At 37.4% G+C, this 17,900-nt stretch overlaps 1 protein-coding gene across 4 annotated transcripts in view; it reads right to left on the bottom strand.

Moving 5' to 3' along the window:
• Positions 1–15,642, bottom strand: part of cep89 (centrosomal protein 89) — a 52,561-nt gene extending 36,919 nt beyond the window's left edge. The window contains exons 1-15 of one of the 4 annotated variants that reach the window (XM_082526160.1): positions 15,339–15,642; positions 14,743–14,849; positions 14,060–14,206; positions 13,666–13,858; positions 11,228–11,291; positions 10,084–10,179; positions 9,062–9,310; positions 8,365–8,507; positions 6,482–6,532; positions 5,882–5,965; positions 5,114–5,217; positions 4,207–4,322; positions 2,970–3,150; positions 2,305–2,472; positions 1,049–1,190 (exon numbers count right to left, since the gene is read on the bottom strand). In XM_082526160.1, coding sequence (XP_082382286.1) covers positions 1,049–1,190; positions 2,305–2,472; positions 2,970–3,150; positions 4,207–4,322; positions 5,114–5,217; positions 5,882–5,965; positions 6,482–6,532; positions 8,365–8,507; positions 9,062–9,310; positions 10,084–10,179; positions 11,228–11,291; positions 13,666–13,858; positions 14,060–14,206; positions 14,743–14,849; positions 15,339–15,380 — 1,887 coding nt within the window. In that variant the 5' untranslated portion in view covers positions 15,381–15,642. The remainder of the gene's footprint in view (positions 1–1,048; positions 1,191–2,304; positions 2,473–2,969; positions 3,151–4,206; positions 4,323–5,113; positions 5,218–5,881; positions 5,966–6,481; positions 6,533–8,364; positions 8,508–9,061; positions 9,311–10,083; positions 10,180–11,227; positions 11,292–13,665; positions 13,859–14,059; positions 14,207–14,742; positions 14,850–15,338) is intronic. The other 3 variants (XM_082526159.1, XM_082526158.1, XM_082526161.1) reach the window with 3 other exon arrangements.
• Between the last annotated feature and the right edge of the window lie 2,258 nt (positions 15,643–17,900).

Here is a 17,900-nt window from a genome sequence, read left to right as displayed (position 1 = left end):
CCATGTTCATCATCTCTCATCACCACACTGTACCCAGCTTCTCATGGCTGCTTCTAGCAAAATAATGCATCATGTCACAAAGTTCCAATAATCTCAAACTGTTTTTTTAACATGACACTGAATCAAATGCACACTTTTGTCACCTATCCTCAGGGGCACCTCCTCCAAAAAAATTTCTTAGGGGTGGCTATATGGGAGCCACTAAAAATACTGGGCTGGCACTCCAAAAACAGAATTTCCAGTTTTATTACACTGTTATCAAATACTACTTGAAAAATATGGCAAAAAAGAGAGAAAGAATAGTATTATATGGCTAGTTAATTTTCTGCTATTAAATTATTAAATTTGCTATCTCTGAAAACAGGTGCATGTGAAAACCAAATAAGATTTTGGAATCATTAATAATTCAGTTTTAATTGATCAGTTGACTGATTATCTGGAAGTCCTAACCATCAATTTAATGATTCTCAGCAGAGCTGAGGAGAAGGAGCTTAAGATTCTTTCTCCTAGAATGGAGTTAATTTTAAGAGCAAACTTGTTCAGGAAATACAAATAAGCATTAGATAATGTCAGTGAATGTGAGTGTGAGTGGTTGCCTGTCTATGTTGGCCCTGAGATGTACCAGTAATCTATCCAGGGACTGGTCCCAGGTTTTCTGCAACCTTATGACATTATTACCAACAAATTTTGAGGGGTAGCCAGTCTGATTTGCATCTGCCAGCAGTTTTTGGGTGCCTATTAGTTTTTCTGTGACTATTTTTAAAATCCAAAATCCTACCTGCCTCCAGACCTGTTGCAACCCTTATGAAATACCTTTACACCTTAACTACTGAATTTTGTTGTCATTTCGGATCAATTGTCTGTAAACAGCAACCAAAGCTGGCATTACTACAAACAGCTTAATTAGTAAGTGAATGAATTGATACTTAATATTCAGTATATTTAGACCATTTTTTTTATCAAAGGAAAGTTTCAAGACCCTCATGTTTGTGCATCTATTCAGTGTCACATGTGGTACAAAATCTTTTTACAGTAGCATCAGTAGTACCATGTGTAATAGTTGGTCTCTCTCCTGGGAAATGTGTTCTGCCACAGAAATGACAGCTCCCAGGTAGTGCCGTGTCTTTTCCTCCTTTAACACACACTCTTCCTTTTGTTGCTTCAACATACTCATTCTTCTTTCAGCCTTCCTAATTGATGGAAAGATAGGCGAGTGAGGAAGGGAATTGATTAAAGAGTATTAAAAGAGGACCAAAAACACAGAAAAGAGAGAAAGAGAAAGTATGGGGGCACGAGAATGGAGTGCGAAAGGGAGGTTTGGTGAAAACATGGTAAAGAAAAATAAGCAGGGGTTAAGAAAAGGGAAAGCAGCAGATAGAAGGGTTGAATAAGAAGAAGGACAATAGGTTAGCTGGATGATACTTGAGATCATGCCATCTGCACAAGGTGGGGGGAAATGTTGGTTATTAAACACCTTTTGACAGACTTCACACTTCATATTGAAAGAGTTCACATTAATCTCAGCACAAATCTACTGGGAAACGAAGGCTCCAGACCAGAACATATTTAAGTACAGCTGCAATCCCTTGCAATCCCTACAGTTAATTAATTATAATTATACTAGGTGTCAAAACATTAGACAAACAGGACAAAAGAATGAATCACCAGCTACAATGTTGGACAGAAATCTAGAAAAGAAAAAAATAAATTAATAATAATTAAATTAATAAAGTGATTATATGAAAATAGAAAGTTCTCCTGTCTCCCATCAGACGAGCTTGTTGGCACTGATCCTCACATAGGATATGAACCACATTTTCCCACATGAAAGTCATGTGCATAACACTTACTAAGTGGACTTCTTCCATATTACTTTATATAGGTTGGATTTTTTTTATTTAAAAAAACCTTAACACAGAGCTCAGTGGATGTGCAGGAGTCTAGCACATTATCAGACTGCTTCAATTTCAAGTTATCATGAGTGTTTGTTTTTTTAAAAGCAAGCTGTCCCAATTATAAACAATAAATAGTTTACACTGATTTTACTCTTGTTAAACATCCATGTACCAGTTTTTATGGCAGTTTGTTTCTCAACATATCCAGATGCTGCATATTCTTTGCACAAAAGTATTTTAATATATTGAAAATGGAATTGGTTCCACATGCTGTTATAGTAATCATAACATTCTTTTGTTTTAATGGCTCAAGCAATGCTGAAAACCTTCCAAGAACTGTGTCTCACTGCTGTATACCAGGTTTCATGTATGTGATAACAGCAAACAAAGAACACTAAATATTTACTACCTGTTGGATTGCCTGGAGAGCTCCAGCTCAGCCTCCATTGCCCTTGTTTTTGCAGTTAGCTGGGCTTTGTCCAGAGCTAGAATCCTGTTCTCCTCCTGGAGGTTAGATACTCTCAGAAGCAGTTTGTCAATTTCACCCTTACTTCTGCTCTCATGCTGCTCCAGTTGTCTGAGAGTGAAGAGAAGAGTTCATAGAATTATGTCACAGCACGTGTCACAATCTGCAATTAAAACTCCAAAATATAGCCTACTGATATTTGTTTTAAATGTAATAGTCCTGTTATTTCATGCTTATGCAATTTATTTTTGATTCATTTGTGTAAACATGAGTTGTATTTTAAATCCCAGGGGCTATGACAATACCTGACCACGTACATTTATTCATTAAATCCCATTTGACTTTTCTGTTGCACTTAAAACTGCAGTGCTTCAGGTGCTACTCTTGTTGTAGTTCTTGTTTTGTCTACTTATCTGTGCTACAAATCAACTGAAATAATAATAAACAAAGCTTTCTCAACACCCTTACCCAACATAGAGCAAGAATGGTCAATGCTTGTGAAGATAAATTGTTCAGTCTACAGTTTCTTGTTTTCTCTTTGAAATAACAGAGCAGCTTTAATACTTAAGTATTCAGTTTTGTTTAATAACGTGAGATTAGAAGGGTACCTTCTCAGTTTTCCAGCAATGCTGCAGTGTTCGTCCCAGGTGACTGCATCCTTTAGGCGGGCCTGCAGAACTTGAAGCTCCTTCTTATTTTTCTGCACCTCCCTCCTGCTTTCTTCCAGGTCCCCTTCCAAACGCTGGTTTTCCACTTCTAATAACATCAGTTTCTTAGACACTTTTGCCACTAAAGAAACAAGAAAGAGATAAGAAAAAAAGAGAGTATTAAACAGAAGAAAATGAATAAAAAGGAAAATAAAAAAACGAAATAGGGAAGCGAGCCCAGTAAATGTACATTAGGCTAAATGCCTTTAGTGCTCAAAATGTATTTTCATGTTTTCTTGTATGTATTCTCCTTGTATGTCACTTGAGTCTTTTTGAGTAATCTTTTCTGAATTTAACATGTTTACAAAAAAGGCCGTGAAATTGCGAGTGTGTACGTTTTTAAGTTGCATATTCTTGAGGTGGGGCTCACCCGAAATGGAAAATGAAGATCTGTTAACGTTGTGAAAGACTTTTAAAAAGTGATCTTTCCCTATGTTTAACAATGGGTCTTTGTGTTTCTTTGTTGGCTAGATCACGGGGCCAACAGAAAGGAAAGTATGTATTATGAAACCAAAAATAATATGGAAAAAACCTTAGGTATCACCCAGTAGGTGAAAACAACTCAAAATGAAGTTTAATGGTATCCTATTTATAAAAATGCGTTGAGCATCAACACGTATGACTACTACTCAATAAATCACATCCATATTAGACTGAGACACATGACGAGATGTATATTCTTAGGGCGGGGCTCATTCTGGCAACGATTTGTTACATTGTTAATGTTGTGAAAGGCTCTTTTAAACAAGCTGTTGCTTTTTTTAAGCTTTTCCTATGTCTAACAATGCATCTTTGTGTTAGCTAGGTCAAAGAGCCAACAAAAATGAAAGTTTGCATTATATACCTGAATCCAAAAAGAAACATCTACTGCGTTAACGTTCGAATCTACGACCTTCAAAGGGACACGGCCAACACCAAAAGTAGACATTTAGACTTTTTCTGCGTATTCTGTGTTATATTCTGTATTTCCTCATTTATCCCTATCAAAAAAGACCTAAAAACATTTTTTTAAACAAAAAAAACAGACGTAATTCTGAAATGCATGCATCATTTTAAAGATTTTAGTGTAAATGCTTGTGGAAGAATTTATTTCATCTTTTTAATTTTTTTTTAGGTCTTTCAGTGTTTCAGAAAATACCTTCAGTGTTATGTCTGCTGTGAGTGGCCTTGGCCTCAGCATGCTGCTCCTCGAGTTGATTGATGAGATCCTGGTTCTCCTGCAAAACCAGAACGGCCTGTTGTTGAATTTGATAACTGCAGAAAGAAAGAAAGCAGGAGAGTGAGATATTATCAATGCTAAATCAGCACATCACAAAACTTGCTAATTTAACAAACAGACACAAAAATACTATAAATAGCTTTGCTACATGCTACATTAGCCTTTACAGAGATTAAGCTATCTTTCCAAGAAACAAATCTTACATAAATTCTGTAATCCTTGTAAGATAACATATACTTTTCTACTCCTGCAAGTTAGTCTTTCTAAGAAGAAACATATTAACAACTTGATAAGTCTACTGAATACAAATAAATGAGTTAATATGATTGCCTACAAGTGTTGGCCTTTGAATGAATTGGACATCTAGTATCATGAAGTATTTATACTTTTCACAAGAGCACTTGAAATAAAGACTAAGTCTATACGTATACAAATGTACTGAGCATCAACATGTATTCCTAGTACTTAAGTAATCCCTTATATATTAGATTGAGATACATGAAGAGGTTAACAACTCTAAAATCCCTGATAGTTTACATAAAGGCAGTGCAATTATCTAACTTCTCAGAGTTAGTTTCAGTCAGTGTCAGCAGCATTCTATGCTAGAATGATTATGAAAGACAGAATACCAGCAGCAGGGGTGTACCAAAGGAAACAAAGGTTTAGCTTCTTTCATTTTCTTAATTGCATCTATCATCTAGCAATGGATAAAGAAAAAAGACATTTAATTTTCATTACAAGATCAGATGAATGAATGATGACGGCAAATCAAGTTCATACAGTGTTGAAATAACCCACATACACAAAGCCGTGCATTTTTTCTTACCAGTCTTTCTGATTGACCGCTCCGGTCTTGGTAATTTCATCATGGAGTTTCTCATTTTCTTTAATGACTTCCTCTAATTGAAAATGCAACTTTTTCATGTTTTCCTGTAGCAGACAAATACACAAAAACTAATGATTTCAAGGCCATAAAGAAAAACACAAAATAAATGCATCTTCTGCTCTACTACCACCTCTAAGCCAAGGCTTAAAGGTCCCCCTGGGGAGATACCATCCTTCACTGAGACTGCCTGAGCACACCAGCTGTCCTGTTAGTGTTATACCCACTAAGTCTGGTCTCACCTCCCCCTGTGAAACTGTTCCAAGTCCTTTTATGCTGGAACTGGATCGCCTCAGGACACAGAAACCTGCTCAATCGCAACCTTTTGCAGCATATTAAACAGAATGTTTTTACTTTTTACTTGTTTATTAATTCCAAAGGAAGGATGTATTATATAGCTACCTTTAAAAGACCCAAATATTTATTAAAAAGACAATAATTACCACTAGAACAAAATATGATTTTATTTTGACTTCTGTTGTTTGCATGACTAAATGTTTACCTCATCTAATAAGATCCTGGGAGCACCTTGACTAATGCATTCTATCTACTGAGTGTACTGCAGGTTTTCAACCCATGAACCACATAAATACAAGTTGGCACATCAAATAGTACTTAACAACCCCCACCTCTGAAATAACCTCACCAATTCTCCAAAAAGAAAATATGAAAGATGATTCATTAAAACTCACACAAATTTCACCACTTTACCTCAGTGGTTTGCAGAATGGCATCTTTCTCATTCATTCTGTCTTCATAAGCCAGCAGTAGAGGAGATAAATACTTCATGTCGACCTACATAAAAGGGACAAAGAGAAATAGTTTAAACTAGACATAACATGAGTGCCATGAATCTTTTGCCTTGCTAGAGATTACGCCACACAGGAAAAGTTTGTTTTCAATCAGACAGTGACAGTAATAATACCTGGTGCAAATGGGCTTTATGATCTTGTTAGGGTGGACAGATACTGGACAATGTGGCATTCAGATATACTCATTTAAAAGAAAATGCCCAGTCTCTTACCTGTGCAAATTTTAGTGAGCTTTGGTTGTGATTAACCGTGCTACCAGACCAACTGTCAGCAGACTGAAAATCTGCAATTTCACATTTTTCTTCAATTTCATGGGATACTGAAAAAATCAACCATAGTAATCGATTGACCAGTCAATTTATTTTACGAAATGACTTGCCTATTAGATTAGCCAGCGACACTATATGTATTGATTAGTGACATCAGATTATTAACTTGCTAAAAGGTCAGCCTACAGTCAAGCCAGAAATGTACTGTAGTGTTATATATTTATACTTACCAGCCATGGAGGAGGAGACCCCGTGTTTGGTAAGCCACTGACTTTGGAGTGCTAGATGAGTAAGGAGTGACATAGAAAGAAAGAAAATGAAGTTGGGCTTTTATCCCATCACTACAGTTTAGTCCTTTACATGGATAAGTTGAATATATCAAAATGGGCCAATAGAGTGTTGGAATCTAGTGTAGCATCAATAACTACACAAGAGTAGTTACTCTGACTAAGAGCTAAGCTGCTCCAATAGAGGAATGGAACACCATTCTTCCAAAGATGTCCCTTTATTTGGTGTTTTAAAGATGGACCTGTTTCCATGACACTCTAAAATTTAATTTAGGTGTTCATTTGGCTCATACACATCAAATCATTGAGTGTTACCTCATGCCCTTTGAATGGTGGCAATGTCTTGCTGGAAGAACACTCATCAGTTAGGACATGTTATAGGATAAAGATAATCAATCAGAGCAACTTTGTATTGATCTGTACTGATCCTATGAACTTCTAACTTACCAGCAAAATGCCTCCTACAGCAAAAAAGAGGAGACCCACTCAAGGTTTGCTATAGATAATTTAATATGGAAGCAGATCCTTTTAACTGAACCAATTAAACTGATTATGACTCATCCAATCTCTTATAACTGTGTTACTTCACTGTAAAATGCATTTTCCTTTATCTCTTTCTTTCCAGCCACACTTCACTTGTTAGTAATGAGCCTTTGCAGAGACATGCAGCCACAGAGGCAGTGATGAGAGCAGGAGATCCCCTGGTGTGAAAACACAGCATGAGGTAGTCATGATTAAAACCAAAGGCTGGCTTTCTCCTGCAGCGCTAAACCTACAATAATCTGGACAGACTGTACCAGAGAGACCGCCACAGACAGTAACAAAAAACTCTTTTGGTTCAACAAATCAGAGGGAAGGACTGACAAAAATAAAACCTTACTTCACTCAGCAGGGTTTTGGATCAAAGGTGGATGTGTATCTTAAAAGCTCAGTTATGAAGCTTTGAAAATAAGGAGATGTACTGCCATTAGATTTTCTACAGAATCTAAGAAAATAAGTCTAAGAGTAAATGAAGATAATACAGGAGAACACTGTTAGAGTGAATTGTTAAATGTTGTCATTTTTATGCTTACCATCTCTACATTGTTTTAACTCTGTTAAGAAAGGAATTCTTTTATCCCCCTCCCCAACCTCTCGAGGTTCTGGGGGGGATGTAGTGTTTTTTTGCAGATACATCCTATCTGGAAGATCTGTTTCTTGTGATGTTGCTTCCTGCTTTTATGACCCTTTTGGTCAGCAGGAGGCCACACACACACACATTCTCACATGCATACAGATGTTTACACATACACACGCATAGTGCCTTGTCGTTGTAACCATTTGGGGGTTTTACGTGGGTGGTGCTTTTGCTGTGATGTGTATTATATGAACTGTTTTCCCAATAAAAGGGGTCATTTTGTGGCAGATAACAATGAGGCCTCCCTTGAAAGTAAATCGATCGATCGCTGACTGTCTTGTTTTCTTCATGATGAATAAGTCTCTAAACCAGCGGGGCTTGTGGAAACACAGACCCAACAAACACATATACCTGATTTAAGTTAAATTTGGTAAGGTAGGAGTGAGACAGACTGAATTTTTTTCTCTGTACAACTCCCTAATAGGAACAGCTGTTTGTAACTGAGCTGATTGGTAATATTCACAATACAATTTCTCAAATTTCTTTCAAGCAAACCCTGAGGTTGCATTGCATCTTATTCATGAAAAGTTTAAACTGACCCATATATATATATTTTTTAGAAATACCTATAGTTCATTAATTCTCAATTAGCCCCTTATCCTTCACTGAAGTAGTCTCTTGTCATATTCATGTCTTGAGCTTGTTATACCTCTTCTTTGGACAGTGGTCTGAACCGCGCCTGGTAGTGGCTCAGCTCCACATTCAGACGGTGAACTGTCAGTTTGAGGGCATCGTTTTCATCAACCAGCTCCTGAGCATGTTGCCTCAAATTCTGCAGCTCTGCTTGGCTGCCTGCAAACAAAGCATATCAGGTTACAAATAATTTTCCAGATTAATAAGTAGTTTTAAGCCAGTTTCCACATGCCAAAGCATTGAATTAAAGCAAAAAATGTGAAATGTGAGGGCTTGTGATTTTTACAAAATCAGGACAATAATTTGTATCTTTCAGGAGTGTGCAACTATGCAACACTACAATGCAACACAGCCCATTCAGGTCATTCCTCAACATGGGTTTTGACTCTACAGTACATGTGGTCTGCCTAAAGATCAGCAAAGTGCTTTCATGTTTCTTTTCATTACTCCCTCTTCTTCTCTTCATGCTGAGGACATGCTGTGGAGTCCAACGATCAGTGCCATTTCTACCCTTAGCACTATCTCCAGCTCCCTCTTTTGACACTTGTAAATTCCTCCATCCGCTGTAACTCTCTGCTTACTTTTCCTTTCTGCCTCATTTGCATCTGTTTTACTTCCACTGTTACTTCTATATACTTTCCCTACTTCCCTTCATTCAATTTCTCCACATTGTTCCTCTGTACAGTATCTCTCCAGCGGTTCCTCTACTCTACCTGCAGAGGACCTCTGGTTTGAGAAGGCTTTGCTGTCACTAATCTCCCGTTCCAGGCGCTGCAGTCTCTCCTCTAGTAGCTTTTCTTTGTCTACCATCCTTGTGTTCTTTTCCCGACGGTCCCTCACTACCTTCTTCCGCAGTTCACTGTATGTATTGCTGGGTTCTGGAGGAAGCTCACGGAGGTCTTTGGGGCTTTTGGCTTGGCTTGCTTGCCTGGGGTGACCAGCAGTGAAAATGGTCGGTGTTGCTGAAACAGGCAACAAAAATACTTTTCAAAAATAGAATAAAATGTATAAATGAACAGAAAGTATGTACTGTATTGAAAATACAAATTTAGTGCTGCTTTTTGTTACAGCAGAGATAGAAAACATGGACACAAACAGAAAAAAATCCTAAAACTGTAACATAACTATATGAGTTATGTTACTATCATTTATCTAGTAACATATCTAGGCATCTAGGCAGCAGGCAGCCTGCTATAACCATTTCAAAATACATTTCTCATTTGAGGTGGGAACTCTTGTTACATGAATAAAAAAAACAACAAAACAGCAATGTCATGGAGAGAATGATGTAGAGAAGAAATAGTACTTTTACATGGCATGTTGCATTTCACATCGAGTTCTGCTAAAGCCATTTATCAGAACACAATGTGCACTGATGACCACAAATATCATTATAGAACATTATCTACAATACTATGTTAAATATACATACATAAAATGCATGCAACTTAAAATATTTCATTGTTAACATGTTTATTTCACCTGACCAATTGAATGGTTTGTTTTTACTCTGATATTTTTTTTTACAGTTAATATTAACATTAACATGTTAACTTACAGATATTGGAATGCCTTCACCCTTTATTGGGTAGATTACAGGACATGAAGAGAAAGGCAAACAGTGGGGTGACCCTTTAATGCTTAATATACATACATTTATTAATTTTTAAATTAAAAATCTATATGTAAAAATGCCAAGCAGACACACACAGGCTACTTTAGTATTTACACCTACTTGGAACATCATCTTTCCAATTTTCAAGAGTCTTCCTCACAGACATTTTCTTCTCTTTGGGTTCTGGGGATTGGCCACTGGTCTCCTCAGTGAAATCTGTGTGATGTGAACAAATTCATTGAATGAATTCAAAACCGAGAGGAGCGCTGATTTCTAAGGGTTTTATTATAGTAAACTCCCTTTTTACCACAATCAGCTAATGGTTATGTAAAAATGTAATTTCTGCAAAGCCTGAAAGTGTTACCTTGCGAATCAGACAGATATTATGTCTGCACTTTAGTTATTAAGGTAGGAGCATTTTAGGAACAGACAGAACAGTTTAATTTACCACCACCAAAAGCCTGAGGGTAGCACTGCTAATAACAATTCTAACGAGGCTTTCCATTTAGCTCTAATGATATGAGGTTACCTTATGGCTGTTATGAAACTAAATGTCAGTTGAATAAGAGCTGTACTTTTCTAACATAGAGTCAAGAGTGTGGTGTACCGGTAATTTGGCTATGTGATGGAGAAGATTTTAATATCAGGTTGCATGGCTTTAATTGTTTTACTAGTGCTTTTCATAGAAAAGACTCCAAAAGCCAATAGTCTTGAATTTCTATTACACGTTGTTTTGGAAGAGCACCAACAATACACAAAAGCAATAACAGAACTTTATGTTTAGTTACATGTTGTTGGAGAGATTTTCAGATTTGCTGTTCATAATTAGAGTCATTCCAATTACTCGATAGACCTATTACTGTCAATGTTACCACCTGTCTTTCACATCAGTGATCACAACCAGCTGTTTTATATCAGCTAAAATGTTTGAAATTTGTGGGCATGTGCGTTTGCTATTTGCTACCTATATACAAAAATCTGTTTATAAAAATACACACAGTTTTATTTTCAAGCATTTATGTGTTGGATGTGTGAAAATGTACTAGAAGAAAGCTAACTGGAAATCAGTGCTGATTTCTGATCTTTTTCAGTGGGCTCTACAATATACAGGCCATATTTTAAATACATAGGTCAATTTTTACCACAGATCAATTCTTTCATGAGCATTGTCCTTCGTATTATCATTATCATTATTACTACTACTACGATGTTCTTCTCCTTATGAAATATGTTAACCCATCTGTCATTATTGTAAAATCAGTACCTGGTGAAGACTCTCTTCTGCCAGAAGTCTGAGTTGGCAGGGGTGTAGAGGACTTGAAGACAGACTGTCAAAATAAATAAAGAGGGAGTCAGTATAGTAAGTCTTTTCAAACAAATATATAAATCCCTGCAGCCTGGAGGAGTTTATTTATGGTCTTTGCCAAAACGTATCCGATAATATCTTATCAGTGTATTTATTAAATTGTACCGTTTGAAAGAGCCTACAAAACAACATGAATGAATTACATTTGTCAGTTCAGTGTAGAGAAGACATATAGCTGAAACAGAATTATGAGGAAAAATTGGAAGACAATTTATTTTTAACACCTCAACCATGATAAAAATTCAATAAATTCCACAATTGTTGATGGAAAAAAATATACTGCATTTCTATATTTAGAAACAAGCACAATGTCCTCACAGTGACCTTTACTCTCACCCTGAGTCATAAAAAAAGCAGAAAGTGAAGACCATCCTGTAGATTTATGTGGGTTCGGGCTGATGTTTTTTTGGACCTAGAGGTGGTACACCATTGTGTAAAACTACTATATCATATGAGTCACCATACTAGGTCTGTTGGCCTTAGATTATGACACAATAGATCCATGATGTCCTATATCACTTTGACTTGTGGCTGTCATAACTGAGAGATTCAGACACTGCCATAGCCTGGAAAGATAGTTGACAGGGAGAGACCATTGGGACCTTTACAGGTTAGCTATCCAAGTAGAAGAACAACAACATAATATAACATTTTCTCAGGGATCTATAAAAGGAGACATTTGGCATAGTGCCACGGACCGAATTAGGAAGAGAACTCACAAGGCAATTTTACAGATAAACTGTACACCACAGAATAGAATTAACTGTGTGCAGATAAAGCAAGACTGTGAAAAACTTCCCATTACTAATGTACTGTGATCAGTGACTACCATAAATCACAATAACAGCTTTTTAAGGCAATTTTCAGGCAATTTGCAGAAGTGCAAGAACTCACCACCTGGATTGTAAGAGCACCACAGACAAACACGGTAACATTTTGTAGTGGAGAAAAAAGGGGGGATTCAGGATTTAACCATGTAGATACATAAATTAAATGCCAAATGTACAACAGAGAAAACTGTTTGATAGAAGGAAACAAAAACAAAAAAACCACCAACATTTACTAAGAAAAACTGAAAGGATATCTGCAGATGCTATAAGCCAAGTCCGTATATATGGCTACTGAGCTGAATCACAGCTGATAGTTTTAGTGACAACCATAGCACAGCATTAAAAAGAAACAAAGTATCGATTCTGAGTACAACTGTGCCTCCTACTGGATCAGACTGGGATTACAATACCAAAATACCACAGACTCAAGGAAAACCTATTTAGGAGTAGTAACACTCATTAAATACATGCCAACACTCCAACCTCCCATTAAATAAACCTCATGGGCTGACCCTTTAGATGCACAAAATAATAAGTAATTACCAGTCAACTGTTACATGGTGACCAGCCAAGACTGAAAATTGCTGTCATAATTGGCATCATGTTGGAGATTTATAAATGTCTCAGTGAGAATGACTGTAGTGATCCTGAAGGTGAACTAAATGGAGTTTAAAGTGAGGTTTTGGATACATTTTGAAGATTGTTTAAATGTGTTTTGACAACACTTAATGTTGAAATATTTAAACATTTCCAAATTACAGAGCTGGGAAAATTGGGCAAAATTTGCATGTAAAAAATAAATAAATAAATAAATAAATCCAATCTAAGAACTCTTATTCAGCTGTTACAGATTAAGACAGACGTCAGATAACTGATGAATAAATATATCGAAATAATTATTGTAATATATGTAGAGATATCGGCTGGATTTTAGTTTGATCATCTTTAGAAAAATATGAATGAGTAATCAACAAAATAACCAAAATAATAAATAAAAATAAAGCTTACTTATTTCTTTCATCACTCACCATTTAAAGATAAATGTCATATTTTGCATTGGCACACATATTCATAACTACTCTGCGTTAAAATGGAGGCTCTGCTCTATTTAACCTGTTGCCATAGTGAATCATGACATCTGATGATGGCTTTTTTTTTTATTACACAGACATATTTAGCTCTGCAAATATTCTCAGCGGTGGCTGAACTTATTCTGATTAGATGCTCTGGAACCAAGAAGTTTCCCATTTTAGGATGAATCAAGATTAAAGTTATTCTGAGAGTTCTTGTCTTCTGGAAGAGACACCTGGAACTGCCTCACCTAAATGTAACACATGCCACTATTAGGGTTACACCTAATAAATACACAGCCACCCATTTAGCCTCTAGTCTTATAACCACTAATCACCTCTTACAGGTATTTTATGCGATCTGTATTAGAAGCATGGAACAATCTACTGAGAAACCTTCATGCACATAATACAAGCTCTTTCTGCAGCTCCTCACCTTAGTTTTTAGTGGCAGAGCATAGACAGATTCGGTGAGTGAAGAATTCTGCCTTCGGTCCAGAGTGTGGTAGACATGTTCCTCCCCATCCTCTTCATCCACCACTTCCTGTTCCTTGTCTTCCAACTCCCCCTCTGACTGGTCAGGAGAGGACAGACGTGGCCGGCTAACCAAATCTTCTGACCATCTGTCTCTGAGGAAGTTAAGCATGTAAGATAACAGCAGAAGACAATTAGATGTATCTTAGTAGAGGCACAAACTAATACAGCCACTTTTATGAACAGTTTTTTTCTCTTAAAACTCCTGCCAGAGAAAATGAATTTTATTTTTCTGACACACTGGTGATGACACAAATCTTGACATAATACTGTTGCCTTTCCCATATGATGGCTACCTTGTGTAAAGTGCTGTGCTGATGTTTGGCTCAGATGTGAAGGATTCTGATTGACCACTCTCGGATAAAGACATCAGCCGGGCAGGAGGTATGGCCCATGTCTGTCCAGTGAGTGAGGATGATAAAATGGCTGCTGCTAAAGCTGACCTGTAGATAGAAACACATACTTTATGAGACACTATGTGTAACAGAAAAGTAAATGAAATGCATGGAAAGCATCGCATGCAAATTTGAAGTCACTCTACAATTTTTGACTTTATTTATAGAGTTTGGATGATGACAATTATCAATAAATGCATCATTTATGACAACAACAACGGCACAAGCAGAGCAGATCATTAACCAAAGCCAGTGCTCTAGTTTTCAATTTAATTAAAATGACTTGGACCTGCACTAAAATTTAATGTTTTTTTCTTTACACATGATCTATTGCTACACAAAGTCTCATGATATTTTGCTTGTTAACGTTCTTTGTAATAACAGATAGAAAAACAAATAAAGCCCAGCTTGCGGAAGGACAGAACATAACCTCAAATACGGTGGAAATAATCAACATTTCGATAAATAGCCTCTAACAAGCTCATAGCAAACATGAAAGTGTGGATTAAATGACAGTTTAGTAGAAACATGAAACATGAAAGGCTGTTGGAGGTTATGGGCGATAAACAGAAAGTGTTAGGTACCTGGGTCTCTCAGGTGAAGGGTTTGGGCTGCGAGGGGGAGGGGTACGAGGTACGGCTGGTTTGGGAGCAATGGAGGCAGCAGGGATCAAACCATGAGCTATATGCTTCTACGCAACACAGAGAGAAGAGTTAGAGGGACATACAGACACAACGCTTCAGGAGGGTTTATATAAGATGACACCAAATTGAGGGGGGGGGCCAAACAAAAACAAAACAACACAGATGTTGTGCAGGGTGAACAGCAGGGGAAGGGTAAAGGGATTTATTACAGAATCACAGTATGACCACCTGACGACCAGTGATGAGCGTAATGAAGGCACAACAGCACCAATATTTATCCTCAAATTTTACTAAGTAATGCTAGAGCAATCGCTAGTGCACAAAAAACCCTCAATTCACCATTTATACAAACTCTAGCTTAAAAAATAGGCAATACCACCAATTAAATACTCATTACCAAGAGTTAGCGGCAGTATTTTTGAAAACAAAGAACTCCTACTATTATTAATTAACCATAAGTAAAGCCTTAAAAAACACAAAAATAATAAGACAAACTACAAAAGGTTAATATCTATCATAAAAGAATGGAAACTTACAAACTCCTTGTCTTTCTCCCTCCTAAAGCTAAATCTTAACATACTGGAAATACGTTTTACAGTTGCCGTCTACTATATAGGTTAATGTTATTTAATGCTTTTGCGAAGTATTCTTTCAATAAAACAGTTTTACAATTAAATCAGAAATTATAATTCGCCGAGAAAGGAAAATGCGTAAGCTAACTAAATTCAACAAGGATGGCTGCTTGCAGTTTCCTTGTATCTAGACGCTTCACAACAAGAAGGAACCGTGCTCCAAACGTAACGCTGATTGGCTACGTTTGAAGGCAAAAGCCAATCAGAGACTGCTTTGATCCACCTAGCAACGACTTGCTTACCAACTCGCAGCCTGGCCAACAGGGGACGATGTTGGCCCATTTAAATAACACCGTTTGTCCCCGAAAAAACTTTTCTTTTTCTTCTTTCACTGCTGGTGACTTTTAATTTGAAGAACAGGGCCCTATTTCAGGAAGCCGGTTTAGAAAACTCAGAGTGAAAAACGATACTCAGGGTTGAGTAACCCCGAACTGTCCAACTCGGAATATTCGGTTTCAGAAAGGCTGATAACAATTAGTTCAGTCAACGCGGAGTTGCTTTAACCCCAAGTTAAACGCGCACACGAGGATACATAAAGCCCTGATTAGTGGAGCACAGATTAAGCGAGTCACCATGGAGACGGAGGGAAAGAAGGCGCGGTCAATGTATTTTACAGCGCTTGAGGCCGAAATTCTGATGGCAGCATATGCCGATAACATGCAAATTCCGCGGAAAAAAAGTAACACAGCCACAGCTGCAAAAGAAAGAGAGCATGCATGGCAAGACATAGCCGACAGAGTCAATGCGTGAGTGTTAATTTAAACATTGATCTAGGGATTTCCACCCATTTAACACGTTATTTTATTACATTTTATTTTATTTTTTATTTCATACATTTTATTTTGTGATGTGATGTGAGCGCAGGTGCAACCCAACAGGCCCCAAACGTTCCTGGCAGCAAGTAAAAATGAAATATAAAAATATAGTCCAAACAGGTAAGGTGTAATTGTATTATGAGCCATAGTGCTTGGTCTGTTTGTAAACCAATTGCAGTTAGAGGCTACATTAATTTCCCCTCTGTAAGCACTTATTGAAATTATCTGAGCACATTACAAGTACATATTTGCTTACTCTGTGTGCTCAAATGTGACCCGTTATAGCCAATAGAAAAAAAAGCGGAGGCCCGAAAAACAGGTGGAGGTCGTCCACCACCACCACTCACAGAGGCTGAGCAGTTGGCTTCCACATTTGTGATAATGTTGGCAGCATCACATATGATCTTCACAGTGCAGAGAACACAAATTAGCATCCATTACTATAATGAAATAATTTGTTAGTTTGAAATGCTACAGGGAACTATGTACCTGTACATTAATGCTGTGGAAAGACTTCCTGTTCACATAGTCTCCTTCATTTACTGAAGGAGCAATGATTGGAATGTGAGTGCCATCTATACAGCCAATCACGCCTGGGAACCGTGAGAATAAATGTAAAATTTAAGTAGTAGTTCAAATATCACCACATCATGAATTAAGTTTTGTTCATCCTGATACCTGCAATTTTGTGGAATCCCTCTTTGATGAATCTTGTGGGTCTATGACCGGGGAACACCACAAACGTGTACAGGAGACGTTTCAGTGCAACTGTAACATTCCTGACTGCCCGACAGACGGTAGCCTTGGAAACGTGCTCAGCGTCACCAATATTATACAGAAAGCTCCCGTTTGCAAAAAACCGAAGTGCAATACAAATAATATGTACAGAACTGAGAGCATGTCCGCGATGTGTCACATGAGCAATATTAGGCCTGAGGATGTTATTCAAATAAATTATAGATTGTGCTGAGAAACGGTAACGTTCACACAGGAAATCATCAGGAAATGATAAAATGTCCGAACGCGCTCTAATCACTCTCTCCCGGCGGAGAGCTCTGCGGAGAATTTGGGCTTCAACATCTACTGGCTCTTCAAGGAAGGAGCACGCCATGTCTGACACTTCCTACAGTCAGGTTTCCGACAAAGAGGCGGAGAAAGTCAGGGTTAGTTGAAGTAAACCTGCTAGGGGGCAGGTTAGCTTCACGGAGTGTGTCGTCATAGTAACTCACTCAGGATTAATCTAAACTCGCTTTGTGAAACCGAAAACCCAGAGTTTCCGTTAACTCAGGGTATACTTACTCAAAGTTTGCACTAAACCGGCTTCCTGAAATAGGGCCCAGGGCTTTTTTCAAGTAGGAATAAGTAGATAAAACGTCATTCTCCCACCTGTATTAGCCGCCTATCTGAAGGCCTGCTGTGTTTGTTCTGTCTAAATTCCCAAACTATTTATCTACTATATTATAACAGTGGCTACGTTTATAGGTATCCCAATTGCAATCTTTACAGTTCCTCACCAATAGGAAATACGTCAAACTATAAAATCCACCCAATCAACACAAAACCAAATACAGAAGACAACCATAAAGCCATTAAATAACTGAGACGTTCCTCAATAAAATACAGCTATGTGTGAGTCAGATCTTTAGCCTGT

Source organism: Aulonocara stuartgranti (genome assembly GCF_965226115.1).
Source record: "Aulonocara stuartgranti genome assembly, chromosome: 1".
Classification (NCBI taxonomy): Eukaryota; Metazoa; Chordata; class Actinopteri; order Cichliformes; family Cichlidae; genus Aulonocara; species Aulonocara stuartgranti.
The sequence above is the reverse complement of the archived record's forward strand: the minus strand, read 5'-3'. Positions and strand labels throughout refer to the sequence as shown.